Source organism: Macaca thibetana, chromosome 6 (assembly GCF_024542745.1).
Source record: "Macaca thibetana thibetana isolate TM-01 chromosome 6, ASM2454274v1, whole genome shotgun sequence".
Classification (NCBI taxonomy): Eukaryota; Metazoa; Chordata; class Mammalia; order Primates; family Cercopithecidae; genus Macaca; species Macaca thibetana.
In genome coordinates, this window is record NC_065583.1 from 159,705,411 (window position 1) to 159,725,116 (window position 19,706).

Here is a 19,706-nt window from a genome sequence, read left to right on the forward strand (position 1 = left end):
AAAAATAAAAAATAAGAAAAGAATTGGGTCATGCCTATAATTCCAGCACTTTGGGAGGCCGAGACAGATGGATCATGAGGTCTGGAGTTCAAGACCAGCCTGGCCAACATAGTGAAACCCCGTCTCTACTAAAACTACAAAAATTAGTTCGGCATGGTGGCGCATACCTGTAGTCCCAGCTACTCGGGAGTCTGAGACAGCAGAATTGCTTGAACCCAGTGAGCTGAGATTGCGCCACTGCACTCCAGCCTGGGTGACACAGCAAGACTCCATCTCGAAAAAATAAACAAACAAAATTAGCCAGGCATTGTGGTGTACCTATAGTCCTGGCTACCTTGGAGGTGCGAGGATTATCTGAGCCCTGGGAGTTTGAGGCTGCAGTGAGCCATGATCATGCCATTGCACTCCAGCCTGGATGACAGAGTAAGACCCTGTCTCAAAAACAAAAATCATGATTTTTTTATATCAACTTTAATGTTAGTGTATTCTGGCAGTAGGACCTTTTAAGAATTTTGCTTATGGCCGGGCGCGGTGGCTCAAGCCTGTAATCCCAGCACTTAGGGAGGCCGAGATGGGCGGATCACGAGGTCAGGAGATCGAGACCATCCTGGCTAACACGGTGAAACCCCGTCTCTACTAAAAAATACAAAAAAAACTAGCCGGGCGAGGTGGCGGGCGTCTGTAGTCCCAGCTACTTGGGAGGCTGAGGCAGGAGAATGGCGTGAACCCGGCAGGCGGAGCTTTCAGTGAGCTGAGATCCGGCCACTGCACTCCAGCCTGGGCCACAGAGCAAGACTCCGTCTCCAAAAAAAAAAAAAAAAAAAAAAGAATTTTGCTTATTTCGTTGAGAATTTGCCTTAATGTATTTTTAAAATTTATCATTGGTCACAATAAACATTAATATAAAAAAGTACCAGTGAGGTATTCTGAACAGTTTTAGGAGACACTTGGTTTTTCCTGGAGCAGAGGCAATGAACCTATGCTAAATTTCATAGGCATTTCTTATACAGCCCTTCAAATTGCATCTTCAAGTGTTAGGTCAGGATGAAAAGCTATTTCAAGTCGGTGGTAACAACTAGTTTATTTCATTGCTTGCATTTGGCCCACCAGGATGGTGGCTGATGAAACGTTTACGAAGTAACACGAGTCTTTGCTGAGTGATCATCTGTTTATTCTCTTACTCCACAAATACTGAACATTTACAGTGTGCCTGGCACTGATCAGGGCTGGGGTTTCCTGACTGCATGGACCTTCCTGGGTATATCCTTGGGGTTTGAATGGTGTGTGATCTTGTGTATGCATGCGTGAATTCATTCATCATGAGTCAGATTTTATCAAAATTTAAAGAACCGACTTTGTACTTTAATGTTGCAAAACTTGGAAATGTCCGTCTCTTTCAGTGTTGGAAAACTTGGATGGTCAGCCAATTTTATATTATAACGTATTTTTAAAATAACATAATATTACTTAATAAAACATAACATTATGTAATATATTATTGTTGAGTTACCTGGCCGGGCTCGGTGGCTCACGCCTGTAATCCCAGCACTTTGGGAGGCTGAGGCAGGCGGATCACCTGAGGTCAGGAGTTCAAGACCAGCCTTTCCAACATGGAGAAACCCTGTCTCTACCTACAATACAAAATTAGCCGGGTGTGGTGGCGCATGCCTGTAATCCCAGCTACTCCGGAGGCTGAGGCAGGAGAATCGCTTGAACCCGGGAGGCAGAAGTTGTGGTGAGCCGAGATCGAGCCATTGCACTCCAGCCTGGGCAACAGGAGCAAAACTCTATCTCAGGGGGAAAAAAAATTATTATCGAGTTACTTGTAATTTACTGTGCCCAAAATAGCCTCCCCTGTCACCCTTTCAGACATACCATTTGTTGACTTCTTCTGGGATTCTTCGGAGGTACCTTAGCCTTCTCCAATGGTGACACTCCTCCTTTTGTTTCCAGTGTGACAAGTTGAGCTCCTTTTGTGCATGATAATTGGGATTCTACCACGTATTGGCCACCCCCCAATACACACTCACATTCACAAGCATCTGTTTTTTATGTGCTGAATCATACCGAGAATTTCCCATGGTTTTTTCAGTCTTGAGACGTAGTGTTGAAATACTAATTATAATAAGCCATAAAGCGGCTACTCTTGTCGAAGGGGTGGAGATTGCTTATTAACAAAGATTGTAAATAGGAGAGTAAGAAGCAATAGAGACTCTTGCTGGAGTTTTAGCATACATGTCTGCATTGGTGAGAACTGGTTTTAGACGTTAAATTATTCCATGTTATGATTAATGCAGTTGCCACTTATCACGACTCTACTACTTACCCAATCACTTAAGAGTTAGACCGGAAGCAAAGAAGTCCACAAATTTATTTATATAGTAAGCACATTTATTTTGTTCATTTGCTTAAATATCTTCTTATACAACCTTTGTGTTTTTTTTTAGAACTTAACCAAGCATTTTTATTTATGGGGTATGTGTCAATATTTTTTATTTGGCAGTTAGAAATTTTCTACTTATTTCACTTTTTTTTTTTTTTTTTTTTTTTTGAGGCAGGGTCTCACTCTGTTGCCCAGGTTGGAGCACAGTGGTGTGATGATTTACTGCACCCTTGAACTCCTGGGATCAAGTGATCCTCCTGCCTTAGCCTCCCAAGTAGCTGGGAGTACAGTTGTATGCCAGCACACTAATTTTTAATTTCTTTTAGAAATGGGGTTCTTGCTGGCCGGGCGCGGTGGCTCAAGCCTGTAATCCCAGCACTTTGGGAGGCCGAGGCGGGCAGATCATGAGGTCAGGAGATCGAGACCATCCTGGCTAACACGGTGAAACCCCGTCTCTACTAAAAATACAAAAAAAAAACTAGCTGGGCGCGGTAGCGGGCGCCTGTAGTCCCAGCCACTCGGGAGGCTGAGGCAGGAGAATGGCGGGAACCTGGGAGGCGGAGCTTGCAGTGAGCAGAGATTGTGCCACAGCCTGGGTGACAGAGCAACACTCCGTCTCAAAAAAAAAAAAAAAAGAAATGGGGTTCTTGCTATGTTGCCAGGCTAGAAAATGATTGTATATTAGTTATGAGTATATCTTGTCGTATATGAAGAAAACTTTAATCATAGAAAGGGAAAAATTTAACTTTTGCACAGTGTAGGTGCATTTTAATTATTTTGCTGATATCTGATACGGTCTTTAACACAGTTTAAAAAGTCTTGAGAATAACAAATTATTTTGTGTATCTTAACCGCATTTCTTTGCTTTTACCTTTTAGAAGAAGTCACTGATAAGTATCTCTAAATTTGAATGATTATTTTCTTATAGGCTTTTTTAAATTGATAAGCACTTGGCAAATAGTTATTTTTCTTTCTGTTTGTACGCATGAAATGATAGCCTTCCCACCTTTAAGTAATTTATGATATTTTAATTTTTATAATCAACTTTATTGAGATATAATGAACACATAATTAAATGCATCCATTTAAAGTATACATTTCAGTGAATTTTGAATTTACACACCCATTTATCCACAATGATCAAGATAAAAGGGAATCCTCTGCCTCAGAAGTTTCTCTGTGCCCCTTCCCAGGCAATCCCAACCCCCCACACCTGGCCTTAGGAAACTGCTGATCTAATTCAGTCCCTCTAGTGTGCAGTTAGCTTCTCTAGAGTTCCACGTAACGAAAATACACACTGTGTAGTCTCCTGTATCCAGCTTCCTCCAGCCATCCATGTGGCACGTATCACTGTTCACTGCTTTTTTTGGTATTCCATTGAATAGACAGTAGTTTGTTTAACCATTCACCCATTGATTGTCTCAGTTTTTGTTGTAAACGTATTTATTGCCAGCAACATTAAAAGACACGATAGAATAGAATGTTCATGAGCTTACCAACACTGTTAACTCACAGTTAACCCTTAACAGTAACTATTGGAACTAGTTTCAGATTTGTAAATTTTCTTCCCAGCCTGAGTTTTTAAAATAATATGGGTACAAAATAGCTTTTTTGCTTTTTTACAAAAAGCTACCATAAATATAACTGTTTCTCTATATAATGTGCATAATTTTCTTTAAAAAGTATACAATAGGCTGGGCGTAGTGGCTGACACCTGTAATCCCGGCACTTTGGGAGGCCAAGGCGGGCAGATCACCTGAGGTCAGGAGTTCAAGACCAGCCTGACCAACATGGAGAAACCCTGTCTCTATTAAATATACAAAATTAGCCAGGTGTGGTGGTACATGCCTGTAATCCCAGCTACTCGGGAGGCTGAGGCAGGAGAATCACTTGAACCTGGAAGGCGGAGATTGCGGTGAGCCGGGATCGCACTATTGCACTCCAGCCAGGGCAACAAGAGTGAAACTCCATCTCAAAAAAAAAAAAGTATGCAATATTTATATAACTTACTATATTTAACTTGTCTAATTGTAGAATAATTAGAATTATTTTTCTGTGAAAGTGTTATTAAGGTAACACTGTAGTGAATATTTTCTAAAGGTTTTTTTTTCTGCTCTTGAAATTTTCCTTGAAGCAAATTTGCAGCATTGAAATTATTGGAGATTATATCGATTTCTTTTTTATGTCTTTATAAAGTAACAGAGTTGGGTCAATAATAATAATAATGATAATAATAATAATAATAAGTTCCTGGCTGGGCACAGTCAGTGGCTCATGCCTGTAATGCCAGCACTTTGGGAGACCTAGGTGGGCAGATTGCTTGAGCGCAGGAGTTTGAGACAGGCTTGGGCAACATGGCGAAACCCTGTCTCTCCTAAAAATACAAAAATTTAGCCAGGTGTGTTGGTGTGCACCTGTTGTCCCAGCTACTCAGGAGGCTGAGGTGGGAGAATCACCTGAGCCCGGGAAGTCAAGGCTGCAGTGAGCCTTGATCACACTGCTGCCCGCCAGTACAGGTGACGGGGGTGAGACCCGGTATCAAAATAGTAATAAATAATTATAGTAAGTTCCTAGATTTGAGTCAGTTGGGCCGGACTTTGAATTTAGGTTGTGCGACCCTGAGAAAGTTATTTTTCTCCTCTGAACCTTTGTTGTTGGTTTTTCTCTCAGATATGAAAATTCTAATATTATATACATATTATATAGTTAGGACAATTTTGTCAGATAATCATGTTGTTTTCCAAAAAGATTATACTATTTTATAGTACTAACAACCATTGTATAAATGTCTCTTTTCTACTAATCTTTATCATTCTGAAATTTTTTGCTAATTTGACAGAACTGATCTCATATTTACCTTAATTTGTACATGTTCGATTTCTAGGAAGGAAAACAGTACCCTGGATTTGCATTTCTCCCTTTTTTTGTCACTCATGTATATGTCAGTGGATCTTTTCATTCTTTCCCTCTCCATTGTTGGTCTTTTTTTTTTTTCTGGCATTATTGCATTTTCTTTATAAAGAAATTAATCTTGGCCTTGTGTGGTGGTTCACGCCTATAATCCCAGCACTTTGGGAAGCCAAGGTGGGCAGATCACTTGAGGTTGGGAGTTCGAGATCAGCCTGACCAACATGGAGAAACCTCGTATCTACTAAAAATACAAAAATTAGCCAGACGTGGTGGCGCATGCCTGTAATCCCAGCTACTTAGGAGGCTAAAGCAGGAGAATCGCTTGAACCTGGGAGGCATAGGGTGCGGTGAGCTGAGATCATGCCACTGCACCCCAGGCTGGGCGAAACAGTGAAACTCTGTCTGAAAAAAAAAAAAAAAAAAAAAAAGAAAAGGAAAAGAAATTGAACTTTTTGCAGTGTTAAATCTCCAGTTGTTTCCTTTTGTAATTTCTGTTGCTTCAGAGTGGTGCGTGGTTTCCTTCTTCCCACTCTCCTATGGTCCTTGTGTGGGTCCAAGTTGTTTTTGTAGGTCATTTTCATCGATATTGCCAACAAGTCTGCCCCCCGGTTGGTGTGTATGTGTGTCTGGTTTTCTTTTCCTTTTTAATGGCTTTTTTTGGTCACAAGAATACAGCTCCTCGGTCACAATAGAAAATTAGCAAATCTTAGATATGATTCAGAAAACCCGTGGCTTCAGTTGTTTAGATACTTGTTGTTGTCACAGATTCCTGTAAGTGCTGGTTTATTTTTATTTTTCCCCGAGCAGCATCATGTTAACTTCCACTTAGTATCCTCAGGCCAAGATAAGATCATACAAAATCCTTTGGAGAAATTAAAAATAGAGACATGATGAGTGCCTAAGGAAGACAAGTCCACATCTGTTTAGATTTTCCATCAGCATTTATTTAATTTTTTTTTTTTTTTTAAGAGACAGAGTCTTAACTTTGTTACCCAGGCTCCCAGGCTGGAGTACACATGCGGTCATAGCTCACTGTAACCTTGACCTCTTGGGTTCATGCAATACTCCTGCCTCAGCCAAGCCACGAGCTGGGACTGCAGGTATGCACCAACACACCTGGCTAATTTTTTAAAATTCTTGGCTTGGCATGGTGGCTCACGCCTGTAAACCCAGCACTTTGGAAGGCCAAGGTGGGAGGATTGCTTGAGGCCAGGAGTTCGAGACCAGCCTGGCCAACATAGTGAGACCCCCATCTCTACAAAAAAAAAAAAACAAAAAACAGAAAAACACCCCCTCTCCAAGTACTCCCTCTCCACATTTTTACATCTAAAGAAAATAACAGAATTTTCATCCACTCTGATAACTGTACAAAAAACTATTTCTTTATTATTGTCATGACTCTGACTGCCTGAAGTAATTCTTTTGTAGCATATATAGAAGACTTGTATGTAAGGCAGACACTATGTTTATTTCATTGATTATCTCTGAACATACTATAGTTATCTTCCTCCTTTTATGTGTACTATGTAAAGTCCTCATCGTTTTAAAAGTGAGTTATTATGGGCCGGGTGTGGTGGCTCCCGCCTGTAATCCCAGAACTTTGGGAAGCGAAGGTGAGTGGATCACTTGAAATCAGGAGTCCGAGACCAGCCTGACCAATGTGGTGAAACCCAGTCTCTACTAAAAATGCAAAAAAAAAAAACAAAAACAAAAACTAGCTAGGCATGGTGGCACACACCTGTAATCCCAGCTACTCTGGAGGCTGAGGCACGAGAATCACTCGAACCTGGAAGGTGGAGGTTGCAGTGAGCCGAGATTGTGCCCCTGCACTCCAGCCTGGGTGACAGAGCAAGACTCTGTCTCAAAACAAAAAAACAAGTGAGTGGTTATGCATCTATTTTTTTTCCCTGCCTTTTCAATAACACATAGTAATTTTATATCATCAGGGGTATTCTACATTTTCTTCAGTGGGAAAAACAACGTAAAACTAAATACATTTATTTTCTTCTAGACGGCAATGGACGTGATGCAGTTCAGCAAGGAGGAAGTTCGGGAAGTGTCCAGGCTGCTTGCTGGTATACTGCATCTTGGGAACATAGAATTTATCACTGCTGGTGGGGCGCAGGTTTCCTTCAAAACAGGTAAGATTATGCCTGCCTGCCCTCCTCTCTCCCTTTGTTCCCCATAGGAAACTTAAACCTAAATTACTGACTGTCTAGCCTTTTAGAGAGAAAATTCTGGCCAGCTGCGGTGGCTTTTGCCTGTAACCCCAGCACTTTGCGAGGTGGAGGCGGGCAGATTGCTTGAGCCCAGGAAATCGAGACCAGTCTGGGGCAATGTGGCTAAACCCCATCTCTACCAAAAATACAAAAATTAGCCAGGCATGATGCTGCACCCCTGTAGTCCCAGCTGCTTGGGAGGCTGAGGTGGGAGGATCACCTGAGACTCTGCAGGTTGAAGCTGCAGTGAGCTGAGATGATGCCTCTGCACTCCAGTCTGGGCGACAGAGTGAGATCTTGTCTCTAAAAAAAAAAAAAAAAAAAAAGAGAGAGAAAATGTTCTGACTCCTTGAATAGAGAGCTACAGAACGTTAATTTTATCAGATATGAAGTGTCGGTTAAGAAAGGCTCAGAGTGTATGAAAAGTTACTAGTCAATTGGGATAGTGGCCGTGTTCTCTATTTAAAAAGAAGGAAGACGAGTCAAATATGTGGAAATATGAGCAACCAGGAATCAATATAGGAAAGTGTTGAGAGTCAGGTGGCATCGTCGTGTTGAGTGCCAGTGTGGTAGAATGGTTAAGACCCTTTGTTTTGCAAGCCAGGATGCTGGGTTCATAGCCCTTCCCTGCTTCATGCTGTTTCCTGTGTTATTTATCCCCTGAACACTCGTGACTTCTCACCTGTACAGTGTCTCAGAGATTTGCTGTCAAGATAAAATGAGTTAACATATAGCTATGTCAGTTGTCATTTTGCTTGAGTGATTTATGTATTACTTTTTAAAACTTTTCTGATGGAAGCAATAGATGAGGTCATGGAAGCTGGAAATTAGATGAGTTCAAGTTCAAAGTGGTTCTAGAGGAGACCAGTACTGTAGGCCAGTAATTCTCAAGTGTCTGGTTCCACCCAGTACCTCTTAATATTCTCAAAAATCATAGAACCCCAGAGAGCTTTTGTTTATGTGGGTTGTATCTGTTGATGTTGACCACATTAAAAGTTAAAACTTTTTGGCTGGGCACAGTGGCTCATGCCTGTAATCCTAGCAATTTGGGAGGATGAGGCAGGTGGATCACTTGAGGTCAGGAGTTCGAGACCAACCTGGCCAACATGGTGAAACCCCGTCTCTACTAAAAATACAAAAATTAGCCAGCCGTGGTGGTGTGTGCCTGTAATCCCAGCTACTTGGGGAGACTGAGGCATGAGAGTCTCTTGAACCCAGGAGGTGGAGGTTGCAGTGAGCAAAGATCACACCAGTACACTATAGCCTGGGTGACAAAGTGAGACTCTGTCTCAAAAAACGTTAAAACTTCTAATTAAAAGTTAAAATGAGATGTTTAAAAAATATTCTTTATTCAATTAAAAAGAACAATAATAAACCCATTGTATACTAAAATATTCTATTTTTATTTAAAAGACTTTTCCAAATCAGAAAACAGTAAAGATAGTCACATTATCTTATCTTTTTGCAAATTTCTTTTATGTCTGACATATTGAAAGACAGTTGGGGGCTGGGCACAGTGGCTCACGCCTGTAATCCCAAAACTTTGGGAGGCCGAGGTAGGTGGATCATCTAAGGTCAGGAGTTTGAGACCAGCCAGGCCGACAGGGTGAAACCCATCTCTACTAAAAATACAAAAATTAGCCAAGCATGGTGGTGGGCACCTGTAATCCTAGCTACTCGGGAGGCTGAGGCAAGAGAATCGCTTGAACCCAGGAGGCGGAGGTTGCAGTGAGCCGAGATCACACCACTCCACTCCAGCATGGGAGACAAAGCAAGACTCTATCTCAAACAAGCAAACAAACAAAAACCATCTCCACTAAAAATATGAAAATTAGCCAGGCGTTGTGGCAGGTGCCTATAATCTCAGCTACTCAGGAGGCTGAGGCAAGAGAATCGCTTGAACCCAGGAGGCGGAGGTTGCGGTGAGCTGAGATCACGCCACTCCACTCCAGCCTGGGAGACAAAGCAAGACTCTATCTCAAAAAAAAAAAAAAAAAAAAAAAAAAAGACAGTCTGGTTGTCATATCTGCATTTAATTGGTTGAGATACCTCATGTTGTGTAGCCTTTGGAATACTCTTCTGTATACTGGGGAGAGAATTAGAGTGAAAAGAGCTGATAACATTTTACCGTTATTAATGAAAGTAGTAGGCCGGGCATGGAGGCTAAGGCAGGCGGATCACTTGAGGTCAGGAGTTCAAGACCAGTCTAGCCAACATGGTGAAACCCTGTCTCTACTGAAAATACTCAGGAGGCTGAGACAGGAGAATCATTTGAACCCAGGATGCAGAGGTTGCAGTGAGCCGAGATCGTGCCACCGTACTCCAGCCTGGGCTATAGAGTGAGACTCCATCTCAAAAAAAAAGGAAGTAGTTGCAAACCTCTGACAGGATCTTGGGGACACCCATGGGATTCCCAGACCACACTTCATCCAAGCACGAGGCTCTATGCTACTAACCTAGGATTCACTAAGGGAGTGAATAATTTAGCAATAACATGCAGTCTCTAAACTCTGCCTGAGGGATTCAGGAGCGTTCTCTGCGTTAAGGTATCGCTCAGCCTGGGTTAGCTTCTCAGGGGCGATCGGTTCATTCACCTTTGTCTTATTCTCTGTTTGCAGCTTTGGGCAGATCTGCAGAGTTACTTGGGCTGGACCCAACACAGCTCACAGATGCTCTGACCCAGAGATCAATGTTCCTCAGGGGAGAAGAGATCCTCACGCCTCTCAATGTTCAACAGGTACACGCGCTTTGCCATCCAATCCTGCCTTATTACACACTCCTGGGTTTTCAGATCCATAGGTTTGATTCAAATATGTAACTATAATAACAGTTATATTGTAACTATAATGTATTAATAACTGTTCAAATGACTTTGGTTCATGATCAAAATAAAGAAGATACCCGAGGATTGGGAATAGACAAAGCTATTGAATTGCTGTCTAATTGTGTAAAACAACATCTGATTATTGTTTAACAGGATGGGTCGAATGCAGATTGCCTGACTGAACTTGACCCACTTGCTACTGTCTGCTCTTGGGAAATTTAGTCACTATGCCTCAGTTTCCTCCGCTATAAGACAAGGATAATTATACCTAATTCATAGGATTTTTGTAAGACTAAAAACAACAAATATATGCTGAGCATTTAATGTCTGGTATGGAGTAAGCACTAAATAAACATTACCTACAACAGGCCGGGCGCGGTGGCTCAAGCCTGTAATCCCAGCACTTTGGGAGGCCGAGACGGGCGGATCATGAGGTCAGGAGATCGAGACCATCCTGGCTAATACGGTGAAACCCCGTCTCTACTAAAAAATACAAAAAACTAGCTGGGCGAAGTGGCGGGTGCCTGTAGTCCCAGCTACTCGGGAGGCTGAGGCAGGAGAATGGCGTGAACCCGAGAGGAGGAGCTTGCAGTGAGCTGAGATCCGGCCACTGCACTCCAGCCTAGGTGACAGAGCAAGACTCCGTCTCAAAAAAAAAAAAAAAAAAAAAAATTACCTACAACAATAACAATAATGTATTATAATGAAGACAATATAATAATATGTTTTATTTATTTTTGCCTCTGCTGCTGCCTTGAGCAAATGTATATGTGCTAGCTCTTTGTATTAGGGTTCTCTTAGAGGGACAGAATCAATATGATTGATTGATTGATTGATTGATAGATAGATAGATAGGTAGAAAGGGGAGTTTATTAAGTATTAACTTACACGATCAGAAGGTCCCACAATAGGCCCTCTGCAAGCTGAGGAGCAAGGAGAGCCAGTCTGAGTCCCAGAATTGCAGAACTTGGAGTCTGATGTTCTAGGGCAGGAAGTGTCCAGCACGGGAGAAAGATGTAGGCTGGGAGGCTGGGCCAATCTCACCTTTTCACATTTTTCTGCCTGCTTTATTTTCACTGGAAGCTGATTAGATTTTGCCCACCAGATTAAGGGTGGATTGGCTTCCCTTAACCCACTGACTCAGATGTCACCCACACAGACACACCCAGGATTAATACTTTGTATCCTGCAATCAAGTTGACACTCAGTATTAACCATCACACTCTTCTAATATGTTTTTAATTGGATAAATAAAAATGCTGACCATATTATGAAGAAAAACTTTGTAAATACAAAGTATAATAGAAAATCAGAAAATTTTAAAAAAGAGCTCACATCTTAATTATTGTTTTAAACCTGCTAACATTTGTACCCGTATATATGGTTTAGATTCTTTTGTGTAATTCAGCATAGCAAGTTGAGTTTGGAATCCTGGTATTTAATCTTAACAGAAAGGAAATATGTGAGCTCCAGTTTATCGTTTCTTTAGATATCTGTCCTTTCCTAGATGGTATCGATTGACTTCACACCGGAGGGCCAGATGCTATGCTAGTCTTGTGTGTGTCTCTCGAGTGGGGCGGGGATGGCCTTGCCTATCTGGGTGCCAGGGTCAGCTGAGTCTGTGCCGCTTCCTCTCCCCACAGGCAGTAGACAGCAGGGACTCCCTGGCCATGGCTCTGTATGCGTGCTGCTTTGAGTGGGTGATCAAAAAGATCAACAGCAGGATCAAAGGCAAAGAGGACTTCAAGTCTATTGGCATCCTTGACATCTTTGGATTTGAAAACTTTGAGGTAGACTTACTAACAGTGCAGCACATGACTTCTCTTCTGTCCATGATTAGCTGCTGTTGAGCAAATCTCTGTAAGCAAACTCTCTTTTGTTTTTTTTCCGGAGGAGTCTCACTCTGTCTCCCAGGCTGGGGTGCAGTGGTGTGATCTCAGCTCACTGCAACTTCCACCTCCTGGTTCAAGTGATTCTCCCATCTCAGCCTCCCAAGTAGCTGAGATTACAGGTGCCTATCACCACGGGCCGCTAGTTTTTTTGTATTTTCGGTAGAGATGGGGTTGTACCATGTTGGTCAGGCTGGTCTCTGACTGCCGACCTCAGGTGATCTGCCTACCTCGGCCTCCCAAAGTGCTAGGATTATAGGCGTGAGCCACCGTGCCAGGCAACAAGCACTGATATTTTTCTCTGCAGATCTTTGGTTTGTCTTTTCTTCACCTTTCCATGTAATCGTGAGTGCGCTAAAGATACTTATTGAATGCTTTTCCCTCTTAGGTTAATCACTTTGAACAGTTCAATATAAACTATGCAAATGAGAAACTTCAGGAATACTTCAACAAGCATATTTTTTCTTTAGAACAACTAGAATATAGCCGGTAAGCACTCATAGAATTCCATTTCCATTTTTTTTTTTAAAGCAGCAACTAGATGAGATAGTTTTGAAGCTAAGTTTTCATTTAACTTGGCTATTTAAAATCTTCCTACAGGGAAGGATTAGTGTGGGAAGATATTGACTGGATAGACAATGGAGAATGCCTGGACTTGATTGAGAAGGTAATGTATTTTTGAAGACTGGTTGCAGTCCCAAGGGGGTCCAGCTGGTCTGATTCATATTTATGGGAACAAAATAACGTGCACGAACATGCACATCAAAGATGTGAATGTTTAGAACACAATGGACTGTTTGGAAACCTAAATGTAAATATGCAAGGTTGAATTTAAATACTTGGCCGCTTCAAACCTATTGTCTCATTGAACTCAGTATTTTAGAATCAGCAGTGTGTGAACTGGCTTCCCTTAGATTTTAAGGCAGAAGCAAAACCTTGCCAGTACCAATATAGATTTGCCAGTTGTAAAAGTTTTATCCACAGGAGTAGAAGTTTTATCCACAGAATTGCAATGGGTTCAATTTTTTTTTTTAAGATTTACATAGAACTTAATTGGTTTTCTCTATAGTGTATCATTATGGATTTTCCAATCAAGAAATTACCATGCCTTTTCTTTTAACCACTCATTTGATAAAGAGTAGAGAAGAGCTCTCAAAATAGTTTGGGATGCACACATTCAACTTTTTTTCTTTTTTTTTTCTTTCTGAGACGGAGTTTCACTCTGTCGCCCAGCCTGGAGTACAGTGGCACAATCTTGGCTCTCTGCAACCTCTGTCTCCCAGGTTCAAGTGATTCTCCTGCCTCAGCCTCCCCAGTAGCTGGGATTATAGGTGTGCCTACCATACCCAGTTAATTTTTTTGTATTTTTAGTAGAAACAGGGTTTCACTGTGTTGGCCAGGCTGGTCTTAAACTCCTGACCTCAAGTGATCTGCCTGTCTTGGCCTCCCAAAGGGCTGGGATTACAGACATGAGCTACCACGCACCCAGCCACATTCAACTTTTAATTCATTTCTTCTTTTTCTTCTTTCTTCTAGAAACTTGGCCTCCTAGCCCTTATCAATGAAGAAAGCCATTTTCCTCAAGCCACAGACAGCACCTTACTGGAGAAGCTACACAGTCAGCATGCTGTATGTAGAAACCTGCAATTCTTAATCACATCGAAGTAGCACATCTGTGGGTTGGGGTTACGAACCAAACATGTCAGTCCACTGGCCCAACTGTGCTTCCCACATTGAACTTTTATTCTCAAACCAAAGATGTTCTCCTGTTACCAGAACTAAATTGAAATAAGCAAAAGGGTTAGATTTGGGGCTACTTGTCAGAATGCCCAAGCTTATTTAGAGAACATAAAATTGTTAATCTATTACAATGACACAGTTGAGAGTTAACATGGTTTTTATAAAGTGCACCATATGCCGTGTCCTGAAACGCAGATCCATGGCAAGTTTGGAAAGATTTTCACTGTCTGTTGTATTTAGTGTTCTCTGGAAGTCAAGGGAAATCAGTGAGTGAAATAAGGCAGTGTATTTTTATTTCTATTTTTTTTTTTTTTTTTTAGAATAACCACTTTTATGTGAAGCCCAGAGTTGCGGTTAACAATTTTGGAGTGAAGCACTATGCTGGAGAGGTAACTTTTTATTAAGATACCTATTGATATTCACCTGTTTGATAGTCAGAGAAAACAGTAGTTTCAGAACCAATTGTGAATTTATTGGGCTTGGTATGGTGGCTCACGTGAGCCTATAGTCCCAGTACTTTGGGAGGCTGAGTCAGGAGGGTCACTTGAGGACTGGAGTTTGAGACCAGTCTGGGCACCGTAGATATAAAAAATATCTACAAGATATTTTATAAAAAGTTAGCCTGGCATGGTGACACATCTGTTGTCCTAGCTGTTCTGGAGGCCGAGGTGGGAGGATTGCTTGGGCATAGGAATTAGAGGCTGCATGAGCCATGATCACGTCACTGCACTTCAGCCTGGGAAATAGAGCAAGACCCTGTCTCTTAAAAACTAAATAAATACATTTATTGGAATGATTTCTTTTTGTGGATCTTTCAGGGAGGTTGCTTATGACCTGAAACTATTCTTTCAATAGTTTTCTCCCCTCTTATTTCTTAAAACTAGGTGCAATATGATGTCCGAGGTATCTTGGAGAAGAACAGAGATACATTTCGAGATGACCTTCTCAATTTGCTAAGAGAAAGCCGGTATGTCAGTCTTCTCCCTGAGAAGTCCTTAGCAAGTAAATGAATATTTGTGTAAATGCTTTTAATTCACAAATATAGAACAAATTGCTGTTATGTAAGAAACTTAATATTGTTTTCCCCAGGTAATATTTCATCAACGAAATAACTCAAAAGTATAACATAATAATACAAGCAAGGTCGGGCACGGTGGCTCACGCCTGTAATCCTAGTACTTTGGGATGTCAAGGTGGGCAAATCATCTGAGGTCAGGAGTTTGAGACCAGCCTGGCTAACATAGAGAAACCCCATCTCTACTGAAAACACAAAAATTAGTCAAGCATGGTGGCAGGCACCTGTAATCCCAGCTACTTGGGAGGCTGAAACAGGAGAATTGCTTTAACGTGGGAGGTGGAGGTTGCAGTGACCCAAGATTGTGCCGTTGCAGTCCAGCCTGGGTGACAAGGGTGAAACTCTGTCTCAAAAAAAAAAAATTAATAATAATAATACAGGCAGGATTGGTGCAGTGGCTCATGCCTGTAATATTGCAGCACTTTGGGAGGCCGAGGCAGACGGATCACAAGGTCAGGAGATCGAGACCATCCTGGCTAACATGGTGAAACCCCGTCTCTACTAAAAATACAAAAAATTAGCTGGGCATAGTGGCAGGCGCCTGCAGTCCCAGCTACTCAGGAGGCTGAGGCAGGAGAATGGCATGAACCTGGGACTCCGTCTCAAAAAAAAAAAAAAAAATAATAATACAAGCAATGACTGCCGTTTAGTGAGGTACTGAAATAAACCAACCTCAGAGGCATAAGTAATGTACTGTTATTAATCCTCTTTTATGCAGATGAGGAAACTGAGGCTTGGAGCAGTTAAAGCTGTTAAGTGACTTCCCCAAGACCTCTCAACTGGTAACCAGTGAGCCATCAATTCCAGTTTTGATCTGGTCTGGTTGGCTTGAGAGCCTAAGATCTTAAGCAGTGTGACCTGCTTTCTTCATGGGGAGCTTAGAGCTGTGTGGTTGATTTCAGCCTTGGTTTATGGACTCCTGTGTCTCTAGTTAGTAAAATATGCCTTAATTCAGCTATAAATATAAATTTATTACATATTCATTTATTCATTCATGAATTATAAATTTTCACCATTAAATCAATAAAGAAAACACACAGAAACTTTCAGTGATTAGTTTAGCTATTTGTATATTTTAGACCAGGAAGTGTCCTATTTTGTTTTTGTTTTTTTTTTTTTTTTGAGATGGAGTCTGCTTTGTGGCCCAGGCTGGAGTGCAGTGGCGCAATCTCAGCTCACTGCAAGCTCCGCCTCCCAGATTCACGCCATTCTCCTGCCTCAGCCTTCTGAGTAGCTGGGACTACAGGCGCCCGCCTCCACGCCCGGCTAATTTTTTTGTATTTTTAGTAGAGACGGGGTTTCACCATGTTAGCCAGGATGGTCTCGATCTCCTGACCTCGTGATCCACCTGCCTCAGACTCCCAAAGTGCTGGGATTACAGGCATGAGCCACCACGCCTGGCGGAAGTGTCTTATTTTTAGGAGGCTTTGTAAGAGAGAAAGAGTTTAGGGAAAAAACCGTCACCTGAAAGCTTTCAGCACCTGTGTTGGATCTGATGGGAATCTGTAACAAAAACACATTTTTAATATCTAAGGAAGGAAAGTAGCAAAAAAGTTTAAAAGCTGTACTACTTTTTGAAATGTAAATACTAGATGGCCACCTGTCACTTAGATAGAAATGAATTGGGACAAAGGGAGCCCATATAAGGTAGTATCAGCCTGGAAACCCAGAATTTGAAACATTTGATCTTCAAACTTATTTTAACTCTTCTGTGTGAGGAATCGCTATTTACAACATTGTTAGCTATTTTATTTTTAGGTGAGTTTTTACACCTGTAAAAATGATGGGTGTTTAAAAAACACCATAGCATGCTGTCAAAGCAGTTTCTTAGTTTAATGCGATTTAATGCAATACGTTTAAATAAAAGCCCTGTATTGATGTTAAGTAGAGGCAGTTTGTCGAGGTGAAAAGATTGCAGGCCTGGAGACCAGCGAGGTGGGGTTTCACCAGCTGCCTCTGTGCTAGCATGAAGCAGTTTTCTGAGGGGTAAAGAACTTCCTGTCTCGACCCCAGGTTTCCCTTCACAAACCAAGGAGCTGGGCCTGTTCGCTTGCTTCACTCGCTTTCACCTTTGACATCTGTGACATATTAATGGAACCAAAGCTTTTCTCCAAAGACCTCAAAGCACAGTTAGAGAACTTCAAAGAGTAAGCATTAAAGAGAACCCAAGAACAAAAATGAAAAAGGTTGGGGCGAAGCAAGAAGCGACCAGGGAAAGGTCTAATATTGCCGCTTTTGGGGAGACAGATGCTCAGAAGTCTTCCCTGACTGTCTTGGCGACAGTGAAGCCACTAACCCCGCCAGCTCCGTAGCCCATGATACCTTCCATGCCAGGAAGATTAAAAAATTCTTGAAGGTTGGGTGTGGTGGCTCACGCCTATAATCCTAGCACTTTGGGAGGCCAAGGCGGGTGGATCACCTGAGGTCAGGAGTTTCAAGACCAGCCTGGCCAACATGGTGAAACCCCGTCTTCTACTACAAAATAAAAAAATTAGCCAGGCGTGATGACAGGCGCCTGGAATCCCAGCTACTCAGAAGGCTGAAATAGGAGAATCGCTGGAACCCGGGAGGCAGAGGTTGCAGAGCTGAGATCGCACCACTGCACCCCAGCCTGGGTGAAAAAGCGAAATTCTGTCTAAAAAAAAAAAATTATTGGGAAGCTTTTCACTTTTACCTTGTTAATAGTAGCAATGGATTTTACAGAACTTTTTGATAATAACTAACATCAACATATATGATATCCCAGGTACCATGCTTTCTACCTTTTACATACATGTTCCCCCTTTCATTCTCACCCTGGCATTAGGGGAAAAATTCAAAAATTACTTCCATTTTCCAGATGAAAAAATTGAGGCTAAGAGAGAGATGAAACATCTTGCCCAACCAACACAGCTAGGAAGTGGGGGAGACAGGATTTGAACCATTGCTTGCCTCACCCTGTAATTAGTGTTCCCCAGGGGCACCTTTCCATCCGTTAACTGCTTCAATCTTTGCAACACTGCAAGACGGGCAAAACAAATATCTCACTTTTGCAGGTGAGGAGACCGAGGCTACAGAGGCTTCCATGGCATTCCAGAAAGCACAGAGCTCCTAAGTGGGATTCCACCCTCTGTCACTGTCATGCCAGTCCCCTTCTCTGCCAGACTCTCATCTCTGACACTGCCATGTGTTTTCAGTGCCTAAAGCTCTTTGACAGGGGTTGGTTTGAAATCTTCAGAAGCTGTCTTAGTTCTTCCAGGCCTAGGGTGTATTACTTTAAATTATCATTGGGAAAGGGCACCATTAATTACAGTCATCTTGCACCTAATAATGGGTGTGTGCGCCTCACTGTCATCCTGCTCTTGCCTCACACAGATTTGACTTTATCTACGATCTTTTTGAACATGTTTCAAGCCGCAACAACCAGGATACCTTGAAATATGGAAGCAAACATCGGCGGCCTACAGTCAGCTCCCAGTTCAAGGTTCGTTTTCACTGCTGGCTTAGAGGAATCCATCGTCACTGTGCTTTTAAGAATTGAAAAGAGAGGGGGAGGGGGGAGGGATTGCATTGGGAGTTATACCTGATGTAAATGACGAGTTGATGGGTGCTGACGAGTTGATGGGTGCAGCATGCCAACATGGCACAAGTATACATATGTAACAAACCTATACGTTATGCACATGTACCCTAGAACTTAAAGTATAATAATAATAAAGAAAAAAAAAGAATTGAAAAGAGGATTTGGGTGTATGTGAGGTCTATGAGAATATTTAATTTTGTTTCCTTTTATATCATGCTTTTAAACCAGATAGTGCTTTAGAAATAAAATAGAGTTTTGACTCACGCCTGTAATCTTGGCACTTTGGGAGGCCGAGATGGGCAGATCACCTGAGCTCAGGGGTTCAAAACCAGCCGGGGCAACATGGTGAAATCCTGTCTCTACAAAAAATACAAAAATTATGTGGGCACGGTGGCGCATGCCTGTGGTCCCAGCTACTCAGGAGGCTGAGGTGGGAGGATTGCCTGAGCCTGGGAGATCAAGGTTGCAGCGAACTGTGATTGCACCACTGCACTCCAGCCTGGGTGACAGAGTAAGACCTAGACTCTGTCTAAAAAAAAGAAAAAGGAAATAAAATAGACTTTTTCTCTGAGTCAGATAAAAACATGTAGATCCTTTTTTAGAAAATAAATGGCTACTTCTTCTAAGCTTTTGAAATAGGTACCTTCTTAAGGCCATTTGGGAGCACTCTGATTTGTATGTAGAGGCTCATGTGGAAATGGGATATATTTCTTCTCATATGTGGATATTTTTTCCCCTGGTTAGATAAGATTGATGTCAGTTACCTTGTTCTAGGCTCTTAATCTTCCAGCAGAGGTGTTCATTTTTCTTTTTCTAGAAGGCCAGTTTTGCCAGGACTTCTGGGAAAGCTTTTTTTTTTTCGTGTGTGTGTGTATGTGTGTGTGTGTGTGTGTGTCTGTGTGTGTCTGTGTGTGTGTGTGTGTGTGTGTGTGTGTGTCAGGGTCTTGTTCTGTCATCCAGACTGGAGTGCAGTGGTATAATCGCGCCTCACTGCAGCCTCAAACTCCCAGGCTCAAGTGATTCTCCCCGCTCAGCGTCCTGAGTAGCTGGCACTACAGCTGTAAGCCACTACACCTGGCTTTTTTTTTTTTTTTTTTTGAGAAA

General features: G+C 42.0%; 2 protein-coding genes across 25 annotated transcripts in view; one reads left to right on the forward strand and one right to left on the reverse strand.

The window, feature by feature from the left end:
* BASP1 (brain abundant membrane attached signal protein 1) overlaps window positions 1-19,706 on the reverse strand; it is a 1,209,505-nt gene that overhangs the window by 497,712 nt on the left and 692,087 nt on the right. The window contains exon 1 of one of the 24 annotated variants that reach the window (XM_050794729.1): window positions 2,013-2,016. The exons of the other annotated variants lie outside the window; for them this stretch is intronic. The gene's annotated coding sequence lies outside the window, so the exon portion shown is untranslated. Of the gene's footprint in view, window positions 1-2,012; window positions 2,017-19,706 lie in introns of those variants that run through there. 24 annotated transcript variants of the gene reach the window in all.
* The window catches only part of MYO10 (myosin X), a 275,069-nt gene that overhangs the window by 163,107 nt on the left and 92,256 nt on the right, over window positions 1-19,706 (forward strand). The window contains exons 10-18 of the mRNA XM_050794761.1: window positions 7,305-7,434; window positions 10,131-10,249; window positions 11,980-12,126; window positions 12,614-12,714; window positions 12,826-12,892; window positions 13,762-13,854; window positions 14,286-14,354; window positions 14,850-14,932; window positions 18,395-18,503. Coding sequence (XP_050650718.1) covers window positions 7,305-7,434; window positions 10,131-10,249; window positions 11,980-12,126; window positions 12,614-12,714; window positions 12,826-12,892; window positions 13,762-13,854; window positions 14,286-14,354; window positions 14,850-14,932; window positions 18,395-18,503 — 918 coding nt within the window. The remainder of the gene's footprint in view (window positions 1-7,304; window positions 7,435-10,130; window positions 10,250-11,979; window positions 12,127-12,613; window positions 12,715-12,825; window positions 12,893-13,761; window positions 13,855-14,285; window positions 14,355-14,849; window positions 14,933-18,394; window positions 18,504-19,706) is intronic.